The 19,695-nt window shown below is 45.5% G+C and overlaps 2 protein-coding genes across 3 annotated transcripts; one reads left to right on the top strand and one right to left on the bottom strand.

Moving 5' to 3' along the window:
- Positions 1 to 2,930: 2,930 nt before the first annotated feature.
- LOC119625864 (small ribosomal subunit protein eS10-like) lies at positions 2,931 to 6,782 on the bottom strand. Of its 2 annotated transcripts, none has more exons than XM_073009858.1 (2): positions 6,698 to 6,782; positions 2,931 to 3,545 (listed from the first exon to the last, which is right to left on the bottom strand). In XM_073009858.1, the coding sequence occupies exon 2, from the start codon at positions 3,514 to 3,516 to the stop codon at positions 3,019 to 3,021; it is 498 nt and encodes a 165-aa protein (XP_072865959.1). In that variant the 5' UTR covers positions 3,517 to 3,545; positions 6,698 to 6,782; the 3' UTR covers positions 2,931 to 3,018. The 2 variants fall into 2 exon arrangements, with proteins under 2 accessions (XP_072865959.1, XP_037859501.1); XM_038003573.2 differs by having other exon boundaries at positions 6,602 to 6,723.
- A 25-nt stretch (positions 6,783 to 6,807) lies between these two features.
- Positions 6,808 to 19,435, top strand: BRK1 (BRICK1 subunit of SCAR/WAVE actin nucleating complex). The gene is made up of 3 exons (XM_007985209.3): positions 6,808 to 6,925; positions 17,903 to 17,985; positions 18,535 to 19,435. The coding sequence occupies exons 1-3, from the start codon at positions 6,808 to 6,810 to the stop codon at positions 18,559 to 18,561; spliced, it is 228 nt and encodes a 75-aa protein (XP_007983400.1). The 3' UTR covers positions 18,562 to 19,435.
- The last annotated feature ends 260 nt before the right edge of the window (positions 19,436 to 19,695 follow it).

The following is a 19,695-nucleotide window of genomic DNA, read 5'->3' as shown; positions in this document are numbered from 1 at the left end:
TCAATGCAAAATTGTATGTTTAAAAATTACTGGATAGATAGGGCTTCATACTGTTAAGAATTTGTATGGGCTGGGTGCAGTGGCTCACACCTGTAATCTTAATACTTTGGGAGGCTGTGGTGGGCAGATCACCTGAGGTCATGAGTTCAAGACCAGCCTGGCCAACATGGTGAAATCCCATCTCTACTAAAAATACAAAAATTAGCCAGGCGTGATGGTGGGCACCTGTAATCCCAGCTACTCGGGAGGCTGAGGCAGGAGAATCGCTTGAACCCAGGAGGCAGAGGCTGCAGTGAGCCGAGATCGTGCCATTGCACTCCAGCCTGGGCGACAGAGCAATACTCTGTCTCAAAAAAAAAAAAAAAAGAATTTGTACAACAGTCCTCTGTGCAGTCTGCCCAGCTCTAAGGGATGTGTTCTCAGAAGTGCCATTCACCATCACCTCTAAGTCTGATAGTATGCTCCATATGGAAAACCAGAATGTGATCTGTATCATCCAGTGCTCAACATTCTGGTTGCACTGTTCAGGGATTCTCATGACAATAGCCACATTTACTCTGCCAAAAGCTGATTCAATGCTTTCAAAGCAGGCAGCAACACTGCTATGGTGCACAAACTGTATCCACCCTTGGATGTCTCAGCACATGTTCCATTTATTATGGCAGTAATATGGTGTCACGAAGTGTTAGTAGGAATTTGAAATACTGACTTAACAGGCCCAGCTGTGCCAATGATGGTCCAAGTGCATATGACTGCAAAGGAGGCTCAAATGACCAGGCTTAATGTAAGTGCTATATTTCTTCAAGCTTTGATTCCACATTGATTCTTATACCTGAAGTCATCAATGAGATCCCCAAGTTCCATGAAGTGTATGGCCAACTCAAAGTGAAGACAGGGGCTCGGCATGGTGGCTCATGCCTGTAATCCCAGCACTTTGGGAGCCTGAGGCAGGCGGATCATTTGAGGTCAGGAATTTGAGACTAGCCTGGTCAACATGGCAAAACCCTGTTTCTACCAAAAAATACAAAAATTAGCCGGGCATGGTGACTCATGCCTGTAATCCAAGCTATTCAGGAGGCTGAGGCAGGCAAACTGCTTGAACCCAGGAAACAGAAGTTGCAGTGAGCCGAAATCACGCCACTGCACTCCAGCCTGGGCAACAGAATGAGACTCTGTCTCAAAAAAAAAAAAAAAAAAAAAAAAGTGAAGACAGGGACCTAGTTTCCCTATGTTAACTGTAGCACTCCTGGCCGGGCGTGGTGGCTCAAGCCTGTAATCCCAGCACTTTGGGAGGCCGAGGCGGGCGGATCACGAGGTCAGGAGATCGAGACCATCCTGGCTAACACAGTGAAGTCCCGTCTCTACTAAAAAATACAAAAAAAAAAAAAAAAAAAAAAAAAAAAAACTAGCTGGGCGAGGTAGCAGGCGCCTGTAGTCCCAGCTACTCGGGAGGCTGAGGCAGGAGAATGGCGTGAACCTGGGAGGCGGAGCTTGCAGTGAGCCGAGATCCGGCCACCGCACTCCAGCCTGGGCGACAGAGCGAGACTCTGTCTCAAAAAAAAAAAAAAAAACTGTAGCACTCCTTGTTGCACCAACAACATTCCCAAAGCTGGCCTCTGCAGCCCTGTGTCACTCATCAGAAACAATTCCTACAATGAAGAACTATCATGCTAGCAAACCCATAACTGGAGGACTGTCTGACAGCAAGCTCTGTAAGGCATTAGGAAAAGGCTCCTGAGGTCCACAGGAACCATCTTCACTCAAGAACAGCAGCATATCCTTGAGTCATTTGGAATTACACAGGAGATTCTGGAACAGTGTATAGGAAGTCAAGCGAAAGGACAAGACTTGAGTCTGACTTGTCCATGGAAGATGATCATTAAAAAAAATTGTTGGATATAGTTTTATGCCATCTGCATAATAAGAAAATATAAACTGATCCTGAGTGCATGGTTTATGAAGAGCTAGGCATTGTGCTTAGTGTTTTATTTATACTTTCTCACATAATCCTCCAACAATTCTAATTCATCAATGTTGTTATCCTTGAATTACACATAAAGACACCAGAGCTCAGAGAGGTGAAATGACTCCTGGATGGTAGATTTAAGATTTCAGACCATGATGCAATACCTTTATTTTTTATATATATTTTTTGAGACGGAGTTTCACCCTTGTTACCCAGGCTGGAGTTCAATGGTGCAATCTCGGCTCACTGCACCCTCCGCCTCCCAGGTTCAAGCAATTCTCCTGCCTCAGCCTCCCTAGTAGCTGGGATTACAGGCGCCTGCCACCACCCTAGGCTAATTTTTTTTTTTCCTGTATTTTTAGTAGAGACAGGGTTTCACCATGTTAGCCAGGTTGGTCTCAAACTCCTGACCTCAGATGATCCACCCGCCTCAGCCTCCCAAAGTGCTAGGATTACAGGCATGAGCCACCAAGCCCGGCCGATGCAATACCTTTAAAGGAAAAGCAGGTCTATCTGACTTTGTGATATCTAAGCAAAATGCCACTTCAACAGCATCACTTAGGATACAGGGCCTTGAGCAGCAGATAGCCTACTGCATGCTTAGGCTTCCCTAAGTCTCTGTATCTATTATTTATTTTAGAAATCATTTATATGTAGGCCAGGCGCGGTGGCTCATGCCTGTAATCCTAGCACTTTGGGAGGCCGAGGTGGGTGGATCACCTGAGGTCGGGAGTTCAAGACCAGCCTGACCAACATGGAGAAACCCCATCTCTAATAAAAATACAAAAAAAAAAATTAGCCAGGCATAGTGGCACATGCTTGTAAATCCCAGTTACTAGGGAGGCTGAGGCAGGAGAATTGCTTCAACCTGGGAGACGGAGGTTGCGGTGAGCTGAGATGGCGCCATTGCACTCCAGCCTGGGCAACAAGAGCAAAACTCCGTCTCAAAAAAAAAAAAAAATCATTTATTTTTTATTTTTTATTTTTATTTTTTATTTTTTTAAGGTTTTTTAGCTGTAAGTTTATTCAATGCAAAATAATCCTCTTCAATTTTACTGAGGTGGCTGACCACGTCCACGACCAAATCCGCCTCTAAACTGGAATTCGGTTGCTGACCCAGCCCCAGCCTCGGCTTTCTTGTCAGCACCAGGTGGTACAGCACTCCGTCTGTAGGTATCTCTGTCAGCTTCCCCTCTTGTGAGTCGCGCAGGTCGCTCACCCTCCAGACCTTTAGGCCGAGGCCTGCCAGTCTCTGGACGGCTACGGCGTAGGGTGGCAGGCACAATCTCCGGGGGCAGATGAAGGTAATCACGGAGATACTGGATACCCTCATTGGTAAGGTACCAGTAGAAATGTCTCCAGGCAAACTGTTCCTTCACGTAGCCTCGGGACTTGAGAGACTGCATGGCCTTCATGACATGAAGGTTGGGCACATTCTTGTCTGCCAGCTCCGGGTGCTTAGGCATGTGGACATTCTTCTTGGCCACCATGACTCCCTCCTTAAAAAGGAGTTCGTAAATGGCAATCCGGTTCTTCTTAGGCATCAACATCTCGGCGGCTGCAGGGTCCGGGGCCGGGGCTGAAAAAAATCATTTATATGTATACATAAGAGAGCTCAGACAGACTTTAACCTGTTTTCAGAGTGGTATGGTGAAGAGATAATGAAGTCTGGAATCACCTGGTTAGGGTCTACCTCTTAATTGGCTTTGTTACCTTGAACATCAGATTTCTGATTTTTTTTTTTTTTTTTTTTTTTTTGAGATGGAGTCTTGCTCTGTTGCCCAGACTGGAGAGCAATGGCACCATCTTGGCTTACTGCAAGCTCCGCCTCCCGGGTTCACGCCATTCTCCTGCCTCAGCCTCCCGAGTAGCTGGGACTACAGGCGCCCGCCACCACGCCCGGCTAATTTTTTGTATTTTTAGTAGAGACGGGGTTTCACCGTCTTAGCCAGGATGGTCTCAATTTCCTGACCTCGTGATCCACCCGCCTCAGCCTCCCAAAGTGCTGGGATTACAGGCGTGAGCCACTGCACCCGGCCTTGATTTTTGATTTTCAAATGAGAAACTTCTTCCTGGCTTCCTTCCACAGGGTTTGTGAGGGTCCAGTGAGGTAACAGCTATAAAAGCATATTTATAGCTTATAAAATCCTCTACTGGGGTAAATAACTGTTAGCAATGGTTTCGTCCCAGTTAATGCTAATACTAGTAGTAATCTGCCTCTTCAGCCACTTTTTTTTTTTTTTTTTTTTTGAGACAGGGTCTCACTCTGTCATCCAAGCTGAGTGCAAGAGTGCAATCACTGCTCACTACAGCCTTGACCTCCCTGGGCTCAGGTGATGCTCCCACTTCAGCCTCCCAAGTAGCTGGGATTACAGGCACGTGCCACCATGCCTGACTAATTTTTCTATTTTTTGTAGAGACAGGGTTTCACTGTGTTGGCCAGGCTGGTCTCAAACTCCTGGCCTCAAGCAATATGCGCGCCTCAGGCTCCCAAAGTGCTAGGATTAACAGGTGTGAGCCACCACACCCAGCCACTCAGCCACCTTTTTTCTTTTTAATAAAAAGCATTTACTGGCCGGGCACAGTGGCTCATGCCTGTAATCCCAACACTTTGGGAGGCTGAGGCAGGGAGATCATCTGAGGTCAGGAGTTTGAGACTAGCCTGACCAACATGATGAAACCCCATCTCTACTTTAAAAAAAAAAAAAAATATATATATATATATATACACACACACACACACATACACATATATGTGTATATATACACACACACACAGAAATCAGCCGTGTGTGGTGGTATGCACCTGTAGTCCCAGCTACTTGAGAAGCTGAGGCAGGAGAATTGCTTGAACCTGGGAGGCAGCGGTTGCAGTGAGCCGAGATCGAGCCATTGCACTCCAGCCAGAGCAACAGAGCAAGACTCTGTCTCAAAAAAAAAGAGCATTTACTGCATGCCAGATTGTAAGTATTCCCTAAAACGAGAATAAAATTGTTCATATTCCACTACCTTAGCAAAGCAGATACTGACTTTTTTGGTAGATCCTTCTTGTCCTCAAGCAAACATTTTTCCACAGTTGCAATGAAAGAAAAATGTGGGCCAGGCAGGGTGGCTCATGTCTGTAATCCCAGCACTTTGGGAGGCCGAGGTGGGCAGATCACTTGAGGTTAGGAGTTCAAGATCAGCCTGGCCAACGTGGTGAAACCCTGTCTCTACTAAAAAACACAAAAAATAGCCGGGTGTAGTGGCAGGCGCCTGTAATCCCAGCTACTTGGGAGGCTGAGGCAGGAGAATCACTTGAACCCGGCAGGCAGAGGTCACAGTGAGCCAAGATCGTGCCATTGCACTCCAGCCTACGCATTAACAGAGAAACTCCGTCTCAAAAAAAAAAAAAAAAAAACAAACAAAGAAAAGGAAGGGAGGGAGGGAGGATATTTTGTTTTTCCCCTTAATTTATTGTATTTGTTTTCATGTTGCTTGTGTTCATAATTAGCATTTAAATGACTGCATAATAGACTGGGCATGGTGGCTCATGCCTATAATCCTAGCACTTTGGGAGGCCGAGGTGGGCAGATCACTTGAGGTTAGGAGTTCCAGACCAACCTGGCCAACACGGTGAAACTCCCCCTCTACAAAAAATACAAAAATTAGCCAGGTGTGGTGACCTGAACCTGTAGTCCCAACTACACTGGAGGCTGAGGCTGGAGGATAGCTTGAGCCCAGGAGTTCGAGGCTGCAGTGAGCCATGATCATGCCATTGCATTCCAGCCTGGGCATCAGTAAGACCTTGTGTCAGGCCCAGCGCGGTGGCTCACGCCTGTAATCCCAGCACTTTGGGAGGCCGAGGCGGGCGGATTATCTGAGGTCAGGAGTTCGAGACCAGTCTGGCCAGGATGGTGAAACACCAGCTCTACTAAAAATACAAAAAAATTAGGCAGGCGTCGTGGTGTGTGCCTGTAATTCCAGCTACTTGGGCATCTGAGGCAGGAGAACCGCTTGAATTCGGGAGGCAGAGGTTGCAGTGAGCCGAGATCACGCCACTCCAGCCTGGGCGACAGAGCGAGACTCCTCTCAAAAAAACAAAAAACAAAACCTTGTCACAAAAACACAAATTTCCTTCTGAAAGGGATTGTTCCAGTTTGCAGTGTGCCCACCTATTTATGACCATGTCATTTTTTAGACTCCGTCTAAAAAAAAAAAAAAAAAAAAAGACTTGTATTTGGTGTGATTTTTTTTTTTTTTTTTTGAGAGGGAGTCTTGCTCTGTCTCCCAGGCTGGAGTGCAGTGGCGCGATCTCCGGGTCACTGCAAGCTCCGCCTCCCGGGTTCACGCCATTCTCCTGCCTCAGCCTCCTGAATAGCTGGGACTACAGGCGCCAGCCACCGCGCCCGGCTAATGTTTTGTATTTTTAATAGAGACAGGGTTTCACCGTGGTCTCGATCTGCTGACCTCGTAATCCGCCCGCCTCGGCCTCCCAAAGTGCTAGGATTACAGGCGTGAGCCACCGCGCCCGGCTATTTAGTGTGATTTAATCGACTGTGCCCATCTTACTGCGGACACAGCCTGGAGCAGTTGAGGGAGACGGCAAGACCCCCCACGAGCCCGTTTAACACCATAACGCGCGTGCACTACAACCTCGCCGCCGGAGTCGAGGCTTCTGTTTTCTACAGCGTGGGAGTAGAGAGCAAACGCCAGCGAGGACGTTATATTGCACAGGCGTTATCACAGTACCCGAGAATTCGTGGGCGCTCCAGAGGATGGGTGTGGGCTGGTGGCGCAGGCGCGCTAGAGGCCTGTAGGGTCGGGGCGCCTGCGCAGTCGCTCTTCCTCAGGCGGCCGCCATGGCGGGACAGGAGGATCCGGTGCAGCGGGAGATTCACCAGGACTGGGCTAACCGGGAGTACATTGAGATAATCACCAGCAGCATCAAGAAAATCGCGGACTTTCTCAACTCGTTCGGTCAGCGGGCCAGCAAGGGGAGGCGGGGAGGAGGGAGGCCGCTGAGGCGCTTGGGCTGGGCTCCGGGGAGATGCTTTGAGAGGACTCCCGGAGCCTTCGGCTGTTGCGGGTTTTCACTTCCTCCTTCAGGTCCCACCTTCTTCCTCCCGTCCTGACCCTCAGGCTCCGCTGGACAGTCTCTGTAGGGTTTTCCTGCCCTACGCTGAGCTCCTGGCTTCCTGCCATGCCCCTGGACCCATTCTACAAGTCCTTTTCCCAGACGGGTCAGGCAGCCCATTCTCGCTCCGTGGTTCTCCTAAGGGGTCTCCCTGCCTCCTTTGTACTCTCCATCCATTCCAGTCCCCACTTTGCACTCAAAGTGAACATCCGGGACCGTGTCACTGCTCTGTTTGAAGACTGTTGACGGTTCCCCATCTTTAGGATCTGCTCGAAACCCTCTAGCGTCATGACTTTTAGTTGGACCCGTTGTCAACCACTCCCGTCTTGTCCATTTCTTCCTGTCTCCTGTGTGTGCTGCGGTGAGAGTGGTTGGAGATGAGGTCAGAGGGATGCCAGGATCTTGGAAGTCCTCTCTGTATTGCTAGTATATAGCTTGTGGTAGGTGTTCTGTCTACTTCTAGCCCGTTCCTCAGAGCTAATACAGGTCGGGTGCCTTCAGCAGAAAGACATCTTTACCAGAGTCTTTCCTAGGCATGGCCTGCTCGTGACAGCCTTAAATTCTTATGAACAGCAAGCAAAGTAATCAAGACTCCTACCCCTTCTTCTCCAAGTGTTTAAGAGAACTTGGCACTGGTTAGATTTTCTTGTGTAATTACAGGATATAGGGATGCATCTAGTGAACTTTTCCTTAACTAGTGTACTTTGGAAAGATTTTTAAATGAATTATTCTCTAGCTAAAGGAATGATGGCCTTAGGAGTGTAAAGGTGACAGAGCAAGAGATTGTCAGAAAGCATCAGCGAGAGATGCTAGAGCTCCATGAGGCCCTCTCTTAAGGCATAGTGGGAGACACAGAATAAGAACCACTTCCTACATTCAAAGAAGTTCTAATCTTGAAGATGAAATAATGACAACTTCAGAACAAAGAAGAGCATCATTTTTGTATTAAAGTATTTTCATACAGGGTGTATAGAACTATAATCATGGCTGGGTTCAATGGCTCATATCTGTAATCCCAGCACTTTGGGAAGCCAAGTTGGGAGGATTGCTTGAGCCCAGGAGTTCAAGACCAGCCTGGACAACATGGCCAGATCCTATCTCTACAAAAAAACAACAACAACAAAAAATTAGTTGGGCATGGTCATGCATACCTGTTGTCCCAGCTACTCGGGAGGCCGAGACAGGAGGATCACTTGAGCCCTGGAGGCAGTGAGCCATGTTCATGCCACTGCACTCCAGCCTAGGCGACAGAGTAAGACGCTGTCTCAAAAAAAAAAAAAAAAAAATCCTGAGTTGGAGTCTGGTAATGTAATTTCATTTCTGAGAACAGAATTGTACCAGTAAACTTTTAATTCATTATGTTTATCTTTGACATAGTCTTGGTATATCATACCCATTAAATTTATAGTGAATGAGTCTTGGGACTGACTGAAAATTGAAAAGCTTAAGCTTAGGATTTGTAAAGGATAAATGTCTCTTTTCTTGCTTAATAGGCAAGGAGATATCAGCTCAGAGATTATGTCTGATTTGTAAGAGTCACATTTTATGATCAGATGGAGAGTAAAGACTTTTTATTTGGGCTTTCCAACAATTTTTTTTTTTTTTTTTTTTTTTTGAGACCAGGTCTCACTCTAGTCCAGGCTGGAGTGCAGTGGCATGATCTCAGCTCACTGCAACCTCATCTTCCTGAACTCAAGCTATTCTTGTGCCTCTGCCTCCTGAGTAGCTGGGTTTACAGGTGTGCACCACCACACCTGGCTGATTTTTGTGCTTTTTAAAGTAGAGACAGGTTTTGGCCATCTTGCCCAGGCTGGCTCAAACTCCTGAGCTCAAGTGATCCACCCACCCCAGCCTCCCAAAGTGCTGGGATTACTGAGCCACTGTGCCCTGCCCCCAACAAATTCTAAACTAAGGAATTAGACATACAGAAGTCCAGTCTTTTGGAGCCAAAATAAATGACTTCCCTTAGCTTAGATCATTATCCTCCCTTAAAGTGATGATAATGGCCAAATGTTTGGAGTAATTACTATGTAGTTTTTAAAGATTTTAGAAAGTGAATTTAGAGAAAATAACAATTAAATTCAACTAAGTAAGAAGAGAATTATAATGCAAGGTTAACAGTCAAAGGAATTTGACTTAGTAGTTAGGTGTACCTGAGGCAGGTTCTTAAAGATTGGCATGGTGGCTCATGCCTATAATCACAGCACTTTGGGAGGCTGAGGCGGGCGGATCACCTGAGGTCAAGTTTGAGATCAGCCTGGCTAACATGGTGAAACCCTGTCTCTACTAAAAATACAAAATTAGCTGGGTGTGGTGGGCACCTGTAATCCCAGCTACTCAGGAGGCTGAGGCAGGAGAATCGCTTGAACCGGGGAGGTGGAGGTTGCAGTGAGCAGGGATCGTGCCACTGCACTGCAGCTTGGGCGAAAGATTAAGACTCCGTCTCCAAAAAAAAAAAAAAAAAGAAAGAAAGAAAGATTGACAATATCACAATGCCACAATGCAAGAGTTTAGAAAAAGACCCCACAAGCTGCAAAACTGGATAAATTTTAAGGATAGACTTGAGTATGTTTTCTTGGTATTGGATGATTTAGGATGACTGTGTGTGGGATGTTTTTTTCCCATCCTAAGCCATTAGCAGGCTTGTACAGTTGTCCCTTGAACAATACATGTTTGAACTGCAGGGATCCATTTACAGGTAGATTTTTTTTTGAGACAGATTTTCACTCTGTCACCTAGGCTGAAGTGCAGTGGCATGATCTCGACTCACTGCAACCTCCACCTCCCAGGTTCAAGTGATTTTCTTGCCTTAGCCTCCCGAGTAGCTGGGACTACAAGTGTGTGTTACCATGCCCGGTTAATATTTGTAGTTTTAGTAGAGACAGGATTCGCCATGTTGGCCATGCTGCTCTTGAACTCTTGGCCTCAAGTGACCCACCTCTGTTCAACCTCCCAAAGTGCTGGGATTATAGGCATGAGCCACTGTGCCTGGCCATAGGTGGATTTATTGCGATAAAAGTTATACAGTATGCCTGCCTCTCCTGCTTCACCTTCCACCTCTGCCACCCATGAGGTAACAAAACAACCTCTCTTCTTCCTCCTCTTCCTCAGCCTAACTTAGCAGGAAGACAATGAGGATGAAGACCATTATGATGATCCACTTCCATTTAATGAATAGTAAATATGTTTCCTTTTCCTAGTGTGTTTTTTTGGTTGTTGTTTGTTTTTTGAGACGTAATCTTACTCTGTCGCCCAGGCTGGAGTGCAGTGGCGCGATCTCAGCTCACTGCAAGCTCTGCCTCCCGGGTCATGCCATTCTCCTGCCTCAGCCTCCAGAGTAGCTGGGACCACAGGCGCCCGCCACCATGCCTGGCTAATTTTTTTGTAATTTTTAGTAGAGATGGGATCTCACCATGCTAGCCAGGATGGTCTCGATCTCCTGACCTTGTGATCTGCCCGCCTAGGCCTCCCAAAGTGCTGGGATTACAGGTGTGAGCCACTGCACCCAGCCTCCTCATGTTTTTTTAATAACATAGTCTTTTCTCTAGTTTACTTTATTGTAATACAGTATGTCATATATGTGACTTCCAAAATATGTGTTAATCAGCTGCTCCTGTTATCAGTAAGGTTTCCAGTCAACAGTAGGCTATTAGTTTAGTTCTGGGGAGACAAAAATTATATGCAGATTTTCTTTTTCTTATGTATTTAAAATAGAGATGAGGTCTTACTGTGTTGCCCAGGCTGTTCTCAAACTCCTAAGTTCAAGTGATCCTCCTGTCTCAGCCTCCCAAAGCGCTAGGATTACACGTGTGAGCCACTGTGCCAGCCTGTGCAGATTTTCAACTGCACAGAGGGTTGATGTTCTTAACCCCTGAGTTGTTCAGGGGTTAACTCTAACATGTTTACGATGATATGGTTTGGTGCTGTAAAGATTCAGTAAGAATTTACTGCCAGGTGCAGTGGCTCACGCCTGTAATCCCAGCACTTTGGGAGGCTGAGGTGGGCAGATCATGAGGTCAGGAATTCGAGACCAGCCTGCCCAACATGGTGAAACCTGTCTCTACTAAAAATACAAAAAATTAGTTGGGCGTGGTGGAGTGCACCTGTAATCCCAGCTACTCAGGAGGCTGAGGCAGGAGCAATCCCTTGAACCCGGGAGGCAGAGGTTGCAGTGAGCCGAAATCGTGCCACTGCACTCCTGCCTGGGCGACAGAGCAAGACTCCATCTCAAAAAAATAAAATAAAATAAGAATTTACTTTGAGGCCACGCACGGTGGCTCATGCCTGTAATCCCAGCACTTTGGGAGGCCAAGGCAGGTTAATCGCTTGAGCTCAGTCGTTCGAGACCAGCCTGGCCAACATGGCGAAACCCCATCTCTATAAAAAATATAAAAATTAGCCAGGCATGGTGGCGCATGCCTGTAATTCCAAGCTACCTGGGAGGCTGAGGCATGAGAATCACTTGAACCCTGGAGGTGAAGGTTGCAGTGAGCCAAGATCATGCCACTGTACTCCAGCCTGGGTGACAGAGTGAGACTCTGTCTCAAAGAAAAATAATTTACTTTGAGGGAGCATCTGAAGTTCTTTAAATATGTAAGAAATTCTGTAGTCCTTACCCTGACCACAGAGAATCTGCATGAGCCATGTATTTTGGAGAGAGAATTGTTTTTCTAAGATAGTGAATGACTTTCTGAAAAGCATTTACCCTGTGATTCCAGCTGGTGAGAGTAGAGTCACAGTCTCCCACGTGAACTTGAGGACGTACAAATCAGAATGTAGCAATAACATCCTAACACTAGGCCTATTCTGTACTTTGGAATTGGTGAAGCTTCTAAAAACAGATGGTTAGAGATTATCGCTTTTTATTCTTATACTATTTTTTTTCTGGTTCTAAAGGTAATATATGCAGAGAATTATAAATAAAAAATAGAGAATGTGGCTGTTTTTAAAAAATCTTAGTTTCTGTACTAAGCCAACAAATACAGCATGCCTGGTGTGTGTTAGATGCTGTGAGAAAGGAATAAATATGAATAAATATGAATAAATGGATATGATACCCACTCCTAAGATACTCAGAATTTTGCTGGATAAGTAAGACTTAACTACAAAAACATTCCAAAAGAAAGGCAGTATTTTTTTTTTTTTTGAGACGGAGTCACTCTGTCGCCCAGGCTAGAATGCAGTGGTGCAGTCTCGGCTCACTGCAACTTCTGCCTCCCAGCTTCAAGCGATTCTTCTGCCTCAGCCTCCCGAGTACCTGGGACTACAGGCATGCGCCACCATGCCTGGCTAATTCTTTTTCTTTCTTTCTTTTTTTTTTTTAAGATGGAGTCTTGCTGTGTTGCCCAGGCTTGAGTACAGTGGTGCAATCTTGACTTACTGCAACCTCTGCCTCCTGAGTTCAAGCCATTCTCCTGCCTCAGCCTCCCGAGTAGCTGGGATTACAGGTGCACACCACCATGCCCAGCTACTTTTTGTATTATTAGTAGAGATGGGGTTTCGCCATGTTAGCCAGGCTGGCCTCAAACTCCTGACCTCAAGTGATCTGCCCACCTCGGCCTCCCAAAGTGCTGGGATTACAGGCGTGAACCACCATGCCCAGCCTGACAGTATTGACTTTTGTAATGCTAAAGTTGTATGCAGTAAGTTCACAGAAGGAGCTGTCTGATAAAAGCATTTGTTCCCTAACAAGAACCGGTATTTTCAGTTAAAGGCTGGTGATAATGTACACATACTTGTGCTCTGGTCTCAGATTTATCCAGCTGCTGAATGCTTTCTTGGTGTTTTTTATTTGAACCAGCGTGTACTTATTAGGATTTGAAATATGATCAAAGTTTCTGGAGTTGAACATTTTCTGTTTCTCAACAGTGTTTATCCATGTAGGCCAGTAGCATAGTATTGTTCCTGAATTCTAATTCATTACCAGATTGACAACTAGAACAGAATAGCCACCTTCCCTCTCTCTTACCTCCCCCAATAAAGTTGGTATGTCTTTCTTCATGGGAAATGACAGGTTGTCAGAGATAATATTCATGCTCTTACTCACTAGCATACATAATGTGCTTTTAGACTTCCAAAAACCAGACTGAAAAGAGGCTTGGTCCTGTGGGGCAGTTCCGACAGAAAGTGGCAGTGCATCCAGGAAAAGAGGGATGCTGAAATGATCATACTTAAGCTAGACCTGGGAATTCAAGGAAGCAGCACAAGCATAAAAAGAATGAAGAATGTCCAGAAATGGCAAATCCGTAGAGACAAAGATTAGTGTTTCCCAGGGACTGAGGGGTGGCAGAATGAGAAGTGACAGGACTAAGAGGTACAAGGTATCTTTTGGGGATGATGAAAATATTCTAAAAGTAGATTATAATGATTGCACAACTCTGTAAATATACTAAAAACCATTGATTGTATACTTTAAACAGGTAAAAGAATGGAAAGTGGCAGAGTTGGGCTGGAGACCTGGGGTATAAATTTTAGCCCTGGAGGCACAGAAAGATGGTAGCAGTGTGCATTGGGACAGTGTGATGGGAAAGAATACCATACTGGGCAGTGAGAGAGCGGGGTTCTAAACTCAGCCCTGCTGTTATTTTGTCCCATTACTGACCCAACATGGGCCCTCAGCTTACCTAGGCCTCAGTTTTCCCACTTGTAAGGTGAGTAGAGTTACACTAGAGTCAATCTTTTGTTCCACTAACGTACCAGAATGCATCCTTTTTTTTTCAGTCAACATCTGTGTACCAGGCGTGATACTGAGGTTACAAGAGGCAATATGTACTTCTTTCAATTAACTTGTTCTAATGGTGAAACAGACATGTAAATAAATTGTAAATTATAAGTACATAAATATCATTTGGCTTTGTAACATGAACATTTTCCCATTTCATTAAATACTCCTCAAACTTGTAACTTTTTTTTTTTTTTTAGACAGAGTTTCACTCTTGTTGTCCAGGCTAGAGTGCAATAGCGCCATCTCAGCTCACTGCCTCAGGTGATCCACCCACCTTGGCCTCCCAAAGTGCTGGGATTACAGACGTGAGCCACTGCACCTGGCCACTTTTTTTTTTTTTTGAGACGGAGTCTTGCTCTGTCGCCCAGGCTGGAGTGCAGTGATGTGATCTCGGCTTACTGCAACCTCCACCTCCCAGGTTCACGCCATTCTCCTGCCTCAGCCTCCCAAGTAGCTGGGACTACAGGCGCCCGCCACCATGCCCGGCTAATTTTTTGTATTTTTAGTAGAGGTGGGGTTTCACCGAGTTTCACTGTGTTCGCCAGGATGGTCTCGATCTCCTGACCTCATGATCCGCCAGTCTCGGCCTCCCAAAGCGCTGGAATTATAGGCGTGAGCCACCACGCCAGCCTTTTTTTTTTTTTTTGGGACAGAGTCTCACTCTGTTGCCCAGGTTGGAGTGCAGTGGTACAATCTCGACTCACTGCAACCTCCGCCTCCTGGGTTCAAGCCATTCTCCTGCCTCAGCCTCCTGAGTAGCTGGGATTACAGGCGTGCGCCACCATGCCCAGCTATTTTTGTATTTTTAGTAGAGACAGGGTTTCTTTTTTTGTGTGTATTTTTGGTAGAGATGGGGTTTCTCCATGTTGATCACGCTTGTCTTGAACTCCGACCTCAAGTGATCTGCCCACCTGAGCCTCCCAAAGTGCTGGGATTACAGGCATGAGCCACTGCACCCGGCCATTGTAACTTTTAATGCCTATTTTAATAGTCTCATTGATATACTATATCAAACCATTCCAGTCATGGGCATTTGGTTTTGTTGCTTTTTCACCATCTTAAATAATAGTGATGCACATTCTTATTTGTAAAATCTTTATCCAAACAGGGAAGTGATAACCAAAGACCAAGTACACGAATAACTTACAAATTAGAACTTCAGAGGCTGGCACGGGGCCTCATGCCTGTAATCCTAGGACTTTAAGAAGCTAAGGCAGGAGGATTGCTTGAGTTCAGGAGTTTGAGATCAGCCTGGGCAACAAAGTGAGACCCCCATCTCTACCAAAAAAAAAAAAAAGAAAACAATTAGTCGGGCACAGTGGCATCCACCTACTGAGTAGTAATTCTAGCTACTCGGGAGGCTGAGGTGGAAGGATCACTTGAACCTAGGAGTTGGAGGGCGCAGTAAGCTATGATTGCGTCACTGAACTCTAGCCTGGGTGACAGCAAGACCATGTCTCTTTAAAAAAAAAAAAAAGATATTCATCCGTAAATGTTTAGGTAAATACAGAAGAGAATTATGATATCCATCTGGCAAGACCTCTCAGAGATAGAATTTGAACTTAGCCTTGGGGGAGATAGGCAGGCAAGATGAGTAAGATTTGGATATAATAAGATGAAAGTTGAGGCAAGATTAGGGTGTAGGAAGATTTGTCAAAATGGATGCTGAAGCACTTTTGCAAAACAGCCCGAGAATAGATGAAAAGGCAGCTTGTTAGCTAAGTGTTAAATCATTGCGTGGGAGAGTCTCAGTGAATGTTTCAAACTTAAAAACTGTAGGTTATTGAGAGATGACTGAACAACAATGTTGGAGGAGAGAGTAGAAGATAATGACCGTGCTAAGATACCTTTTCTCTCATATGTTGAGAATAGTTGGAAAAAGAATAGTTCCTGTTACAGAAGTTTGCAGAGAAAAAGATATTTTAAATTAAATCTGGTTTCATTTTGAATGAGATGGTAAAAGAAGACTGGAAAAGCTAGAGGAAGAAAAAGAATTTTGGCTGTTTTCACAGATGGAATGTGGGCTTTATAGGGTATTTGATGTTCTCCAAGTTTTCTCTAGTTCTGAAAGGCCTTTTGCCTCTAGGAGGAACAGTAGTGACATGGCTTTAATGAGCTCAGAACTCTCACACCTTCCCTCTCCGTAATTTCTGCTGCTTTCTTGGCCTCTACTTTCCCTCTCCGTAATTTCTGCTGCTTTCTTGGCCTCTACTTTTTTTTTTTTTTTTTTTTTTTTTTGAGATGGAGTCTCACTCTGTCACCCAGGCTGCAGTGCAGTGGTGCGATCCTGGCTTACTGCAACCTCCGCCTCCCAGGTTCAAGTGATTCTCCTGCCTCAGCCTCCCAACTAACTGGGACTAGAGGCACTTGCCACCATGCCCAGCTAAGTTTGTACTTTTAGTAGAGATGGGGTTTCACCATGTTAGCCAGGCTGGTCTTAAACTCCTGACCTCAGCTGATCTGCCCACCTTGGCTTCCCTAAAGTGCTGGAATTACAGGCATGAGCCACTGCACCTGGCCTCATTTCTTTCCTATTGAGATTGTTTTCTTATTCTTGCCATGTCCCCTCTTTTGAAAGTCTTAGTTAGGCCATTAGTAAATGGCTGTACAGCCTTGGTGTATTCATTTGCTATTTCTGGCATAACAAATTACCACACAGGCTGGGCACAGTGGCTCACACTTGTAATCTCAGCACTTTAGGAGGCCAAGGTGGGCGGATCACGGGGTCAAGAGATTGAGACCATCCTGGCCAACATGGTGAAACCCCGTCTCTACTAAAAATACAAAAAAAAATTAGCTGGGCGTGGTGGCGCACACCTGTAGTCCCAGCTACTTGGGAGACTGAGGCAGGAGAATCACTTGAACCTGGGAGGCGGAGGTTGCAGTGAGCTGAGATCACGCCACTGCACTCCAGCCTGGCAACAGAGTGAGACTCCGTCTCAAAAACAAACAAACAAACAAACAAACAAATTACCACACATTTTATGGCTTAAACCACATAAATTTATTATTTACCATGTGTAGGTCATAAATTGAACACTGGTAACTGGGCTAGCAATCTTCATACCTTGGCCTTCTGAAGTATTAGGATTATAGGCATGAGTCACTGCTCCTGGCCTGAGCTCCAATCAGGGTTTCAGCAGGACTGCCTTCCTTTCTGGAGGCTCTAGGAGGAAGTCTAGTTCCTCGAATATTGGGTTGTTGGCAGAACTCAGTTTCTCGTGGTTGTAGAACTGAGATCTCTGTTTTGTTGCTGGCTGTCAGCTGAGAGTTGTTCTCAGCTTCTAAAGGTCACTTACGTCCCTTGGCTCATGACTCCCTTCTTCCACTTTCAAAGCCAACAATGGCAGATTGCATCCCCTTCATACATCGAATCTCTTTTTCTTCTTCCATTTCATCTCCGACCCCCTTCCTCTGTCTTTCTCACCTACATTTGTGGACTTATGATTAGATTGGGGCCAAATGGACAATCCAAGACAAACTCTAGGATCTCAAGGTTCTTAACCTTAATCATACCTGCAAAGCCCTGTTTCCTCACGTATAATCCATATTCACAGGATCCAGGGATTAGAGAAAGGACTTTTTTTTTTTTTTTTTTTTTTTAGTTTTGCTTTTTCACCCAGGCTGGAGTGAAGTGGCGAGATCTTGGCTCACCGCAACATTTGACCCCCAGTTCAAGCAATTCTCCTGCCTCAGCCTCTCGAGTAGCTGGGATTACAGGCATGTGCCATCATGCCCAGCTAATTTTTGTATTTTTAATAAGAGACAGAGTTTCACAATGTTGGCCAGGCTGGTCCTGAATTATTGACCTCAGGTGATACTACCTGTCTAGTCCTCCCAAAGTACTAGGATTACAGGCATGAGCCACCACGCCCTGCGGGAAAGGACATTTTTGTGGGGCCATTATTCTCTACTTGCAATACTTGATAGGAAATTCAGCAGATCCACTCTAAGGAACTGTGCTAAGATACTTCTCACTGTATCCATTTCCATTTGGATTCTGTGTATTATTCCTCTTTTTCAGTGTAGGAGTTGTGTGTATCTGTGTCTGTGTTTGAAGTGACATTAATTCTGAACACCAGTCTCTTTTTCTCAGATATGTCTTGTCGTTCAAGACTTGCAACACTAAACGAGAAATTGACAGCCCTTGAACGGAGAATAGAGTACATTGAAGCACGGGTGAGTTTGATGGGCCAGGGCATTCCAAGAGAGAATGCGCATTTCCACTTATACTGAAAAAAACCTGAAAGCAGAAACAGTCTTAGGAAACTTAAGCACTGGCCGGACATGATGGCTCACGCCTGTAATCCCAGCATTTTGGGAGGCCGAGGTGGCGGATCACCTGAGGTCAGAAGTTCAAGACCAGCCTGGCCAACATGGTGAAACTCCATCTCTACTAAAAATACAAAAATTAGCCAGGCATGGTGGCTCACACCTGTAGTTCCAGCTACTCGGGAGGCTGAGGCAGGAGAATCACTTGAAACTGGGAGGTGGAGGTTGCAGTGCGCCGAGATCGCACCACTGCATTCCAGCCTGGGTGGCAGAGTGAGACTCTGTCTCAAAAAAAGAAAAGCAGATTGCCTGGATTTGAACCAGGTTTCTGTGACTTCACAGCTATCTTCTTTTCTACTATTTCTCACTGCCTAGGATCTAAAGTAAGAATTTTTTTTTAGACCCCTCTAATCTTTTTGAATTTATCTAAATGGCAATTTTCCTTTCCTTTCACAGGTGACAAAAGGTGAGACACTCACCTAGAACAGTGACGTGCTGCTGCTGGGAAGTTGCTTTACACAACACAGGCCACATGGGAAAGGCCCCAGCAGCCTTCAGCTCCTTCCTTTCTCCTTAAAGAGCAACAGGGCTTATTCTTGTTTTCTTTTTTCAAAAGTATGGCCTTTGGGTTCTGCCATCTGGGGTGTGGTGTGTTATGTGGGGAGAGGTCCAGAGGAACTGTTGGAAACGACATGAGGCATTTTACCTTTTCAGTAACATTTTATAGATCTACTTGTCAATGTATTTGAGACATTCACAGCCAAAACCCTGGGACTCTTTGTAAAGGTCCTCCCCGCCTCTATCTTTCTTTCTCTCTCTCTCAACCTTTCCTTAAAGTTCTCATTGCCTTTGCACTGCTTCTGTGAACAGTCTTTATCTCCTCCCCACCTTTGACAGGCCAAGACACTCATGCCCTGGCAATGTGGCTGCCAGAGAATGTTGTTGCAGACCCACCAGTTTCTTGTTGATTTGGGGAGGTCAAGGCCAGGCCCCCACTTGGCTTGAAGGGACATTTTTAGACTTTTCTTTCTGTCACTTGGGAGTGTCTATGCCTCTCATATTTCCCTAATAAACTCAACTTTTTATCTGACTGCTGTGATTATGGTGGGGAGAGGAGCTAGAGGTGGACTTACTTATTGCACAGAAATGTAATATATGGCATTATTATTCTAACATAAAAGTTCCAGATGCAGCTGTTTGATTCAAAGCCTAGGTGGCTTACCAGGCCCAAGTCCCCATGTTTGGACTCTGAGCTGACTAGCTCATCCTGGGAATCATTTGGTCATTCAGCACATTTACCAAGTATTTACTATGTAGGCATGTTAAACTCCAATAAAAGATACAGCATTGAATCAGACATGATGCTTACAGTCTGTTGAAATACCAGCATTCACACAATTTAGCCACAATCCAAGGCAGATTATTAGTTTTATAAAGACAGAAGCTAAATGTCTTCTTCTTTGAAAAACAGATAGCCGGGTGTGGTGGCTCACGCCTGTAATACCAGCACTTTGGGAGGCCGAAATGGGTAGATCATGAGGTTGGGAGATCGGGACTATCCTGACTAACACAGTGAAACCCTGTCTCTACTAAAAATACAAAAAATTAGCTGGGCGT

This window comes from Chlorocebus sabaeus, chromosome 22, assembly GCF_047675955.1.
Source record: "Chlorocebus sabaeus isolate Y175 chromosome 22, mChlSab1.0.hap1, whole genome shotgun sequence".
NCBI classification, from domain to species: Eukaryota; Metazoa; Chordata; class Mammalia; order Primates; family Cercopithecidae; genus Chlorocebus; species Chlorocebus sabaeus.
Note: the sequence above shows the minus strand (reverse complement) of the source record. Positions and strands in the feature narration are given on the sequence as shown.

What these genes read in the sequence shown, in the direction of transcription:
- LOC119625864 (XM_073009858.1), bottom strand. Translation starts at nt 3,516, where the DNA reads ATGTTGATGCCTAAGAAGAACCGGATTGCCATTTACGAACTCCTTTTT.
- BRK1 (XM_007985209.3), top strand. Translation starts at nt 6,808, where the DNA reads ATGGCGGGACAGGAGGATCCGGTGCAGCGGGAGATTCACCAGGACTGG. An exon ending in GGACTTTCTCAACTCGTTCG is followed by an intron (nt 6,926 to 17,902) that starts GTCAGCGGGCCA and finishes TCTTTTTCTCAG; the next exon opens with ATATGTCTTGTCGTTCAAGA. An exon ending in TAGAGTACATTGAAGCACGG is followed by an intron (nt 17,986 to 18,534) that starts GTGAGTTTGATG and finishes TTCCTTTCACAG; the next exon opens with GTGACAAAAGGTGAGACACT.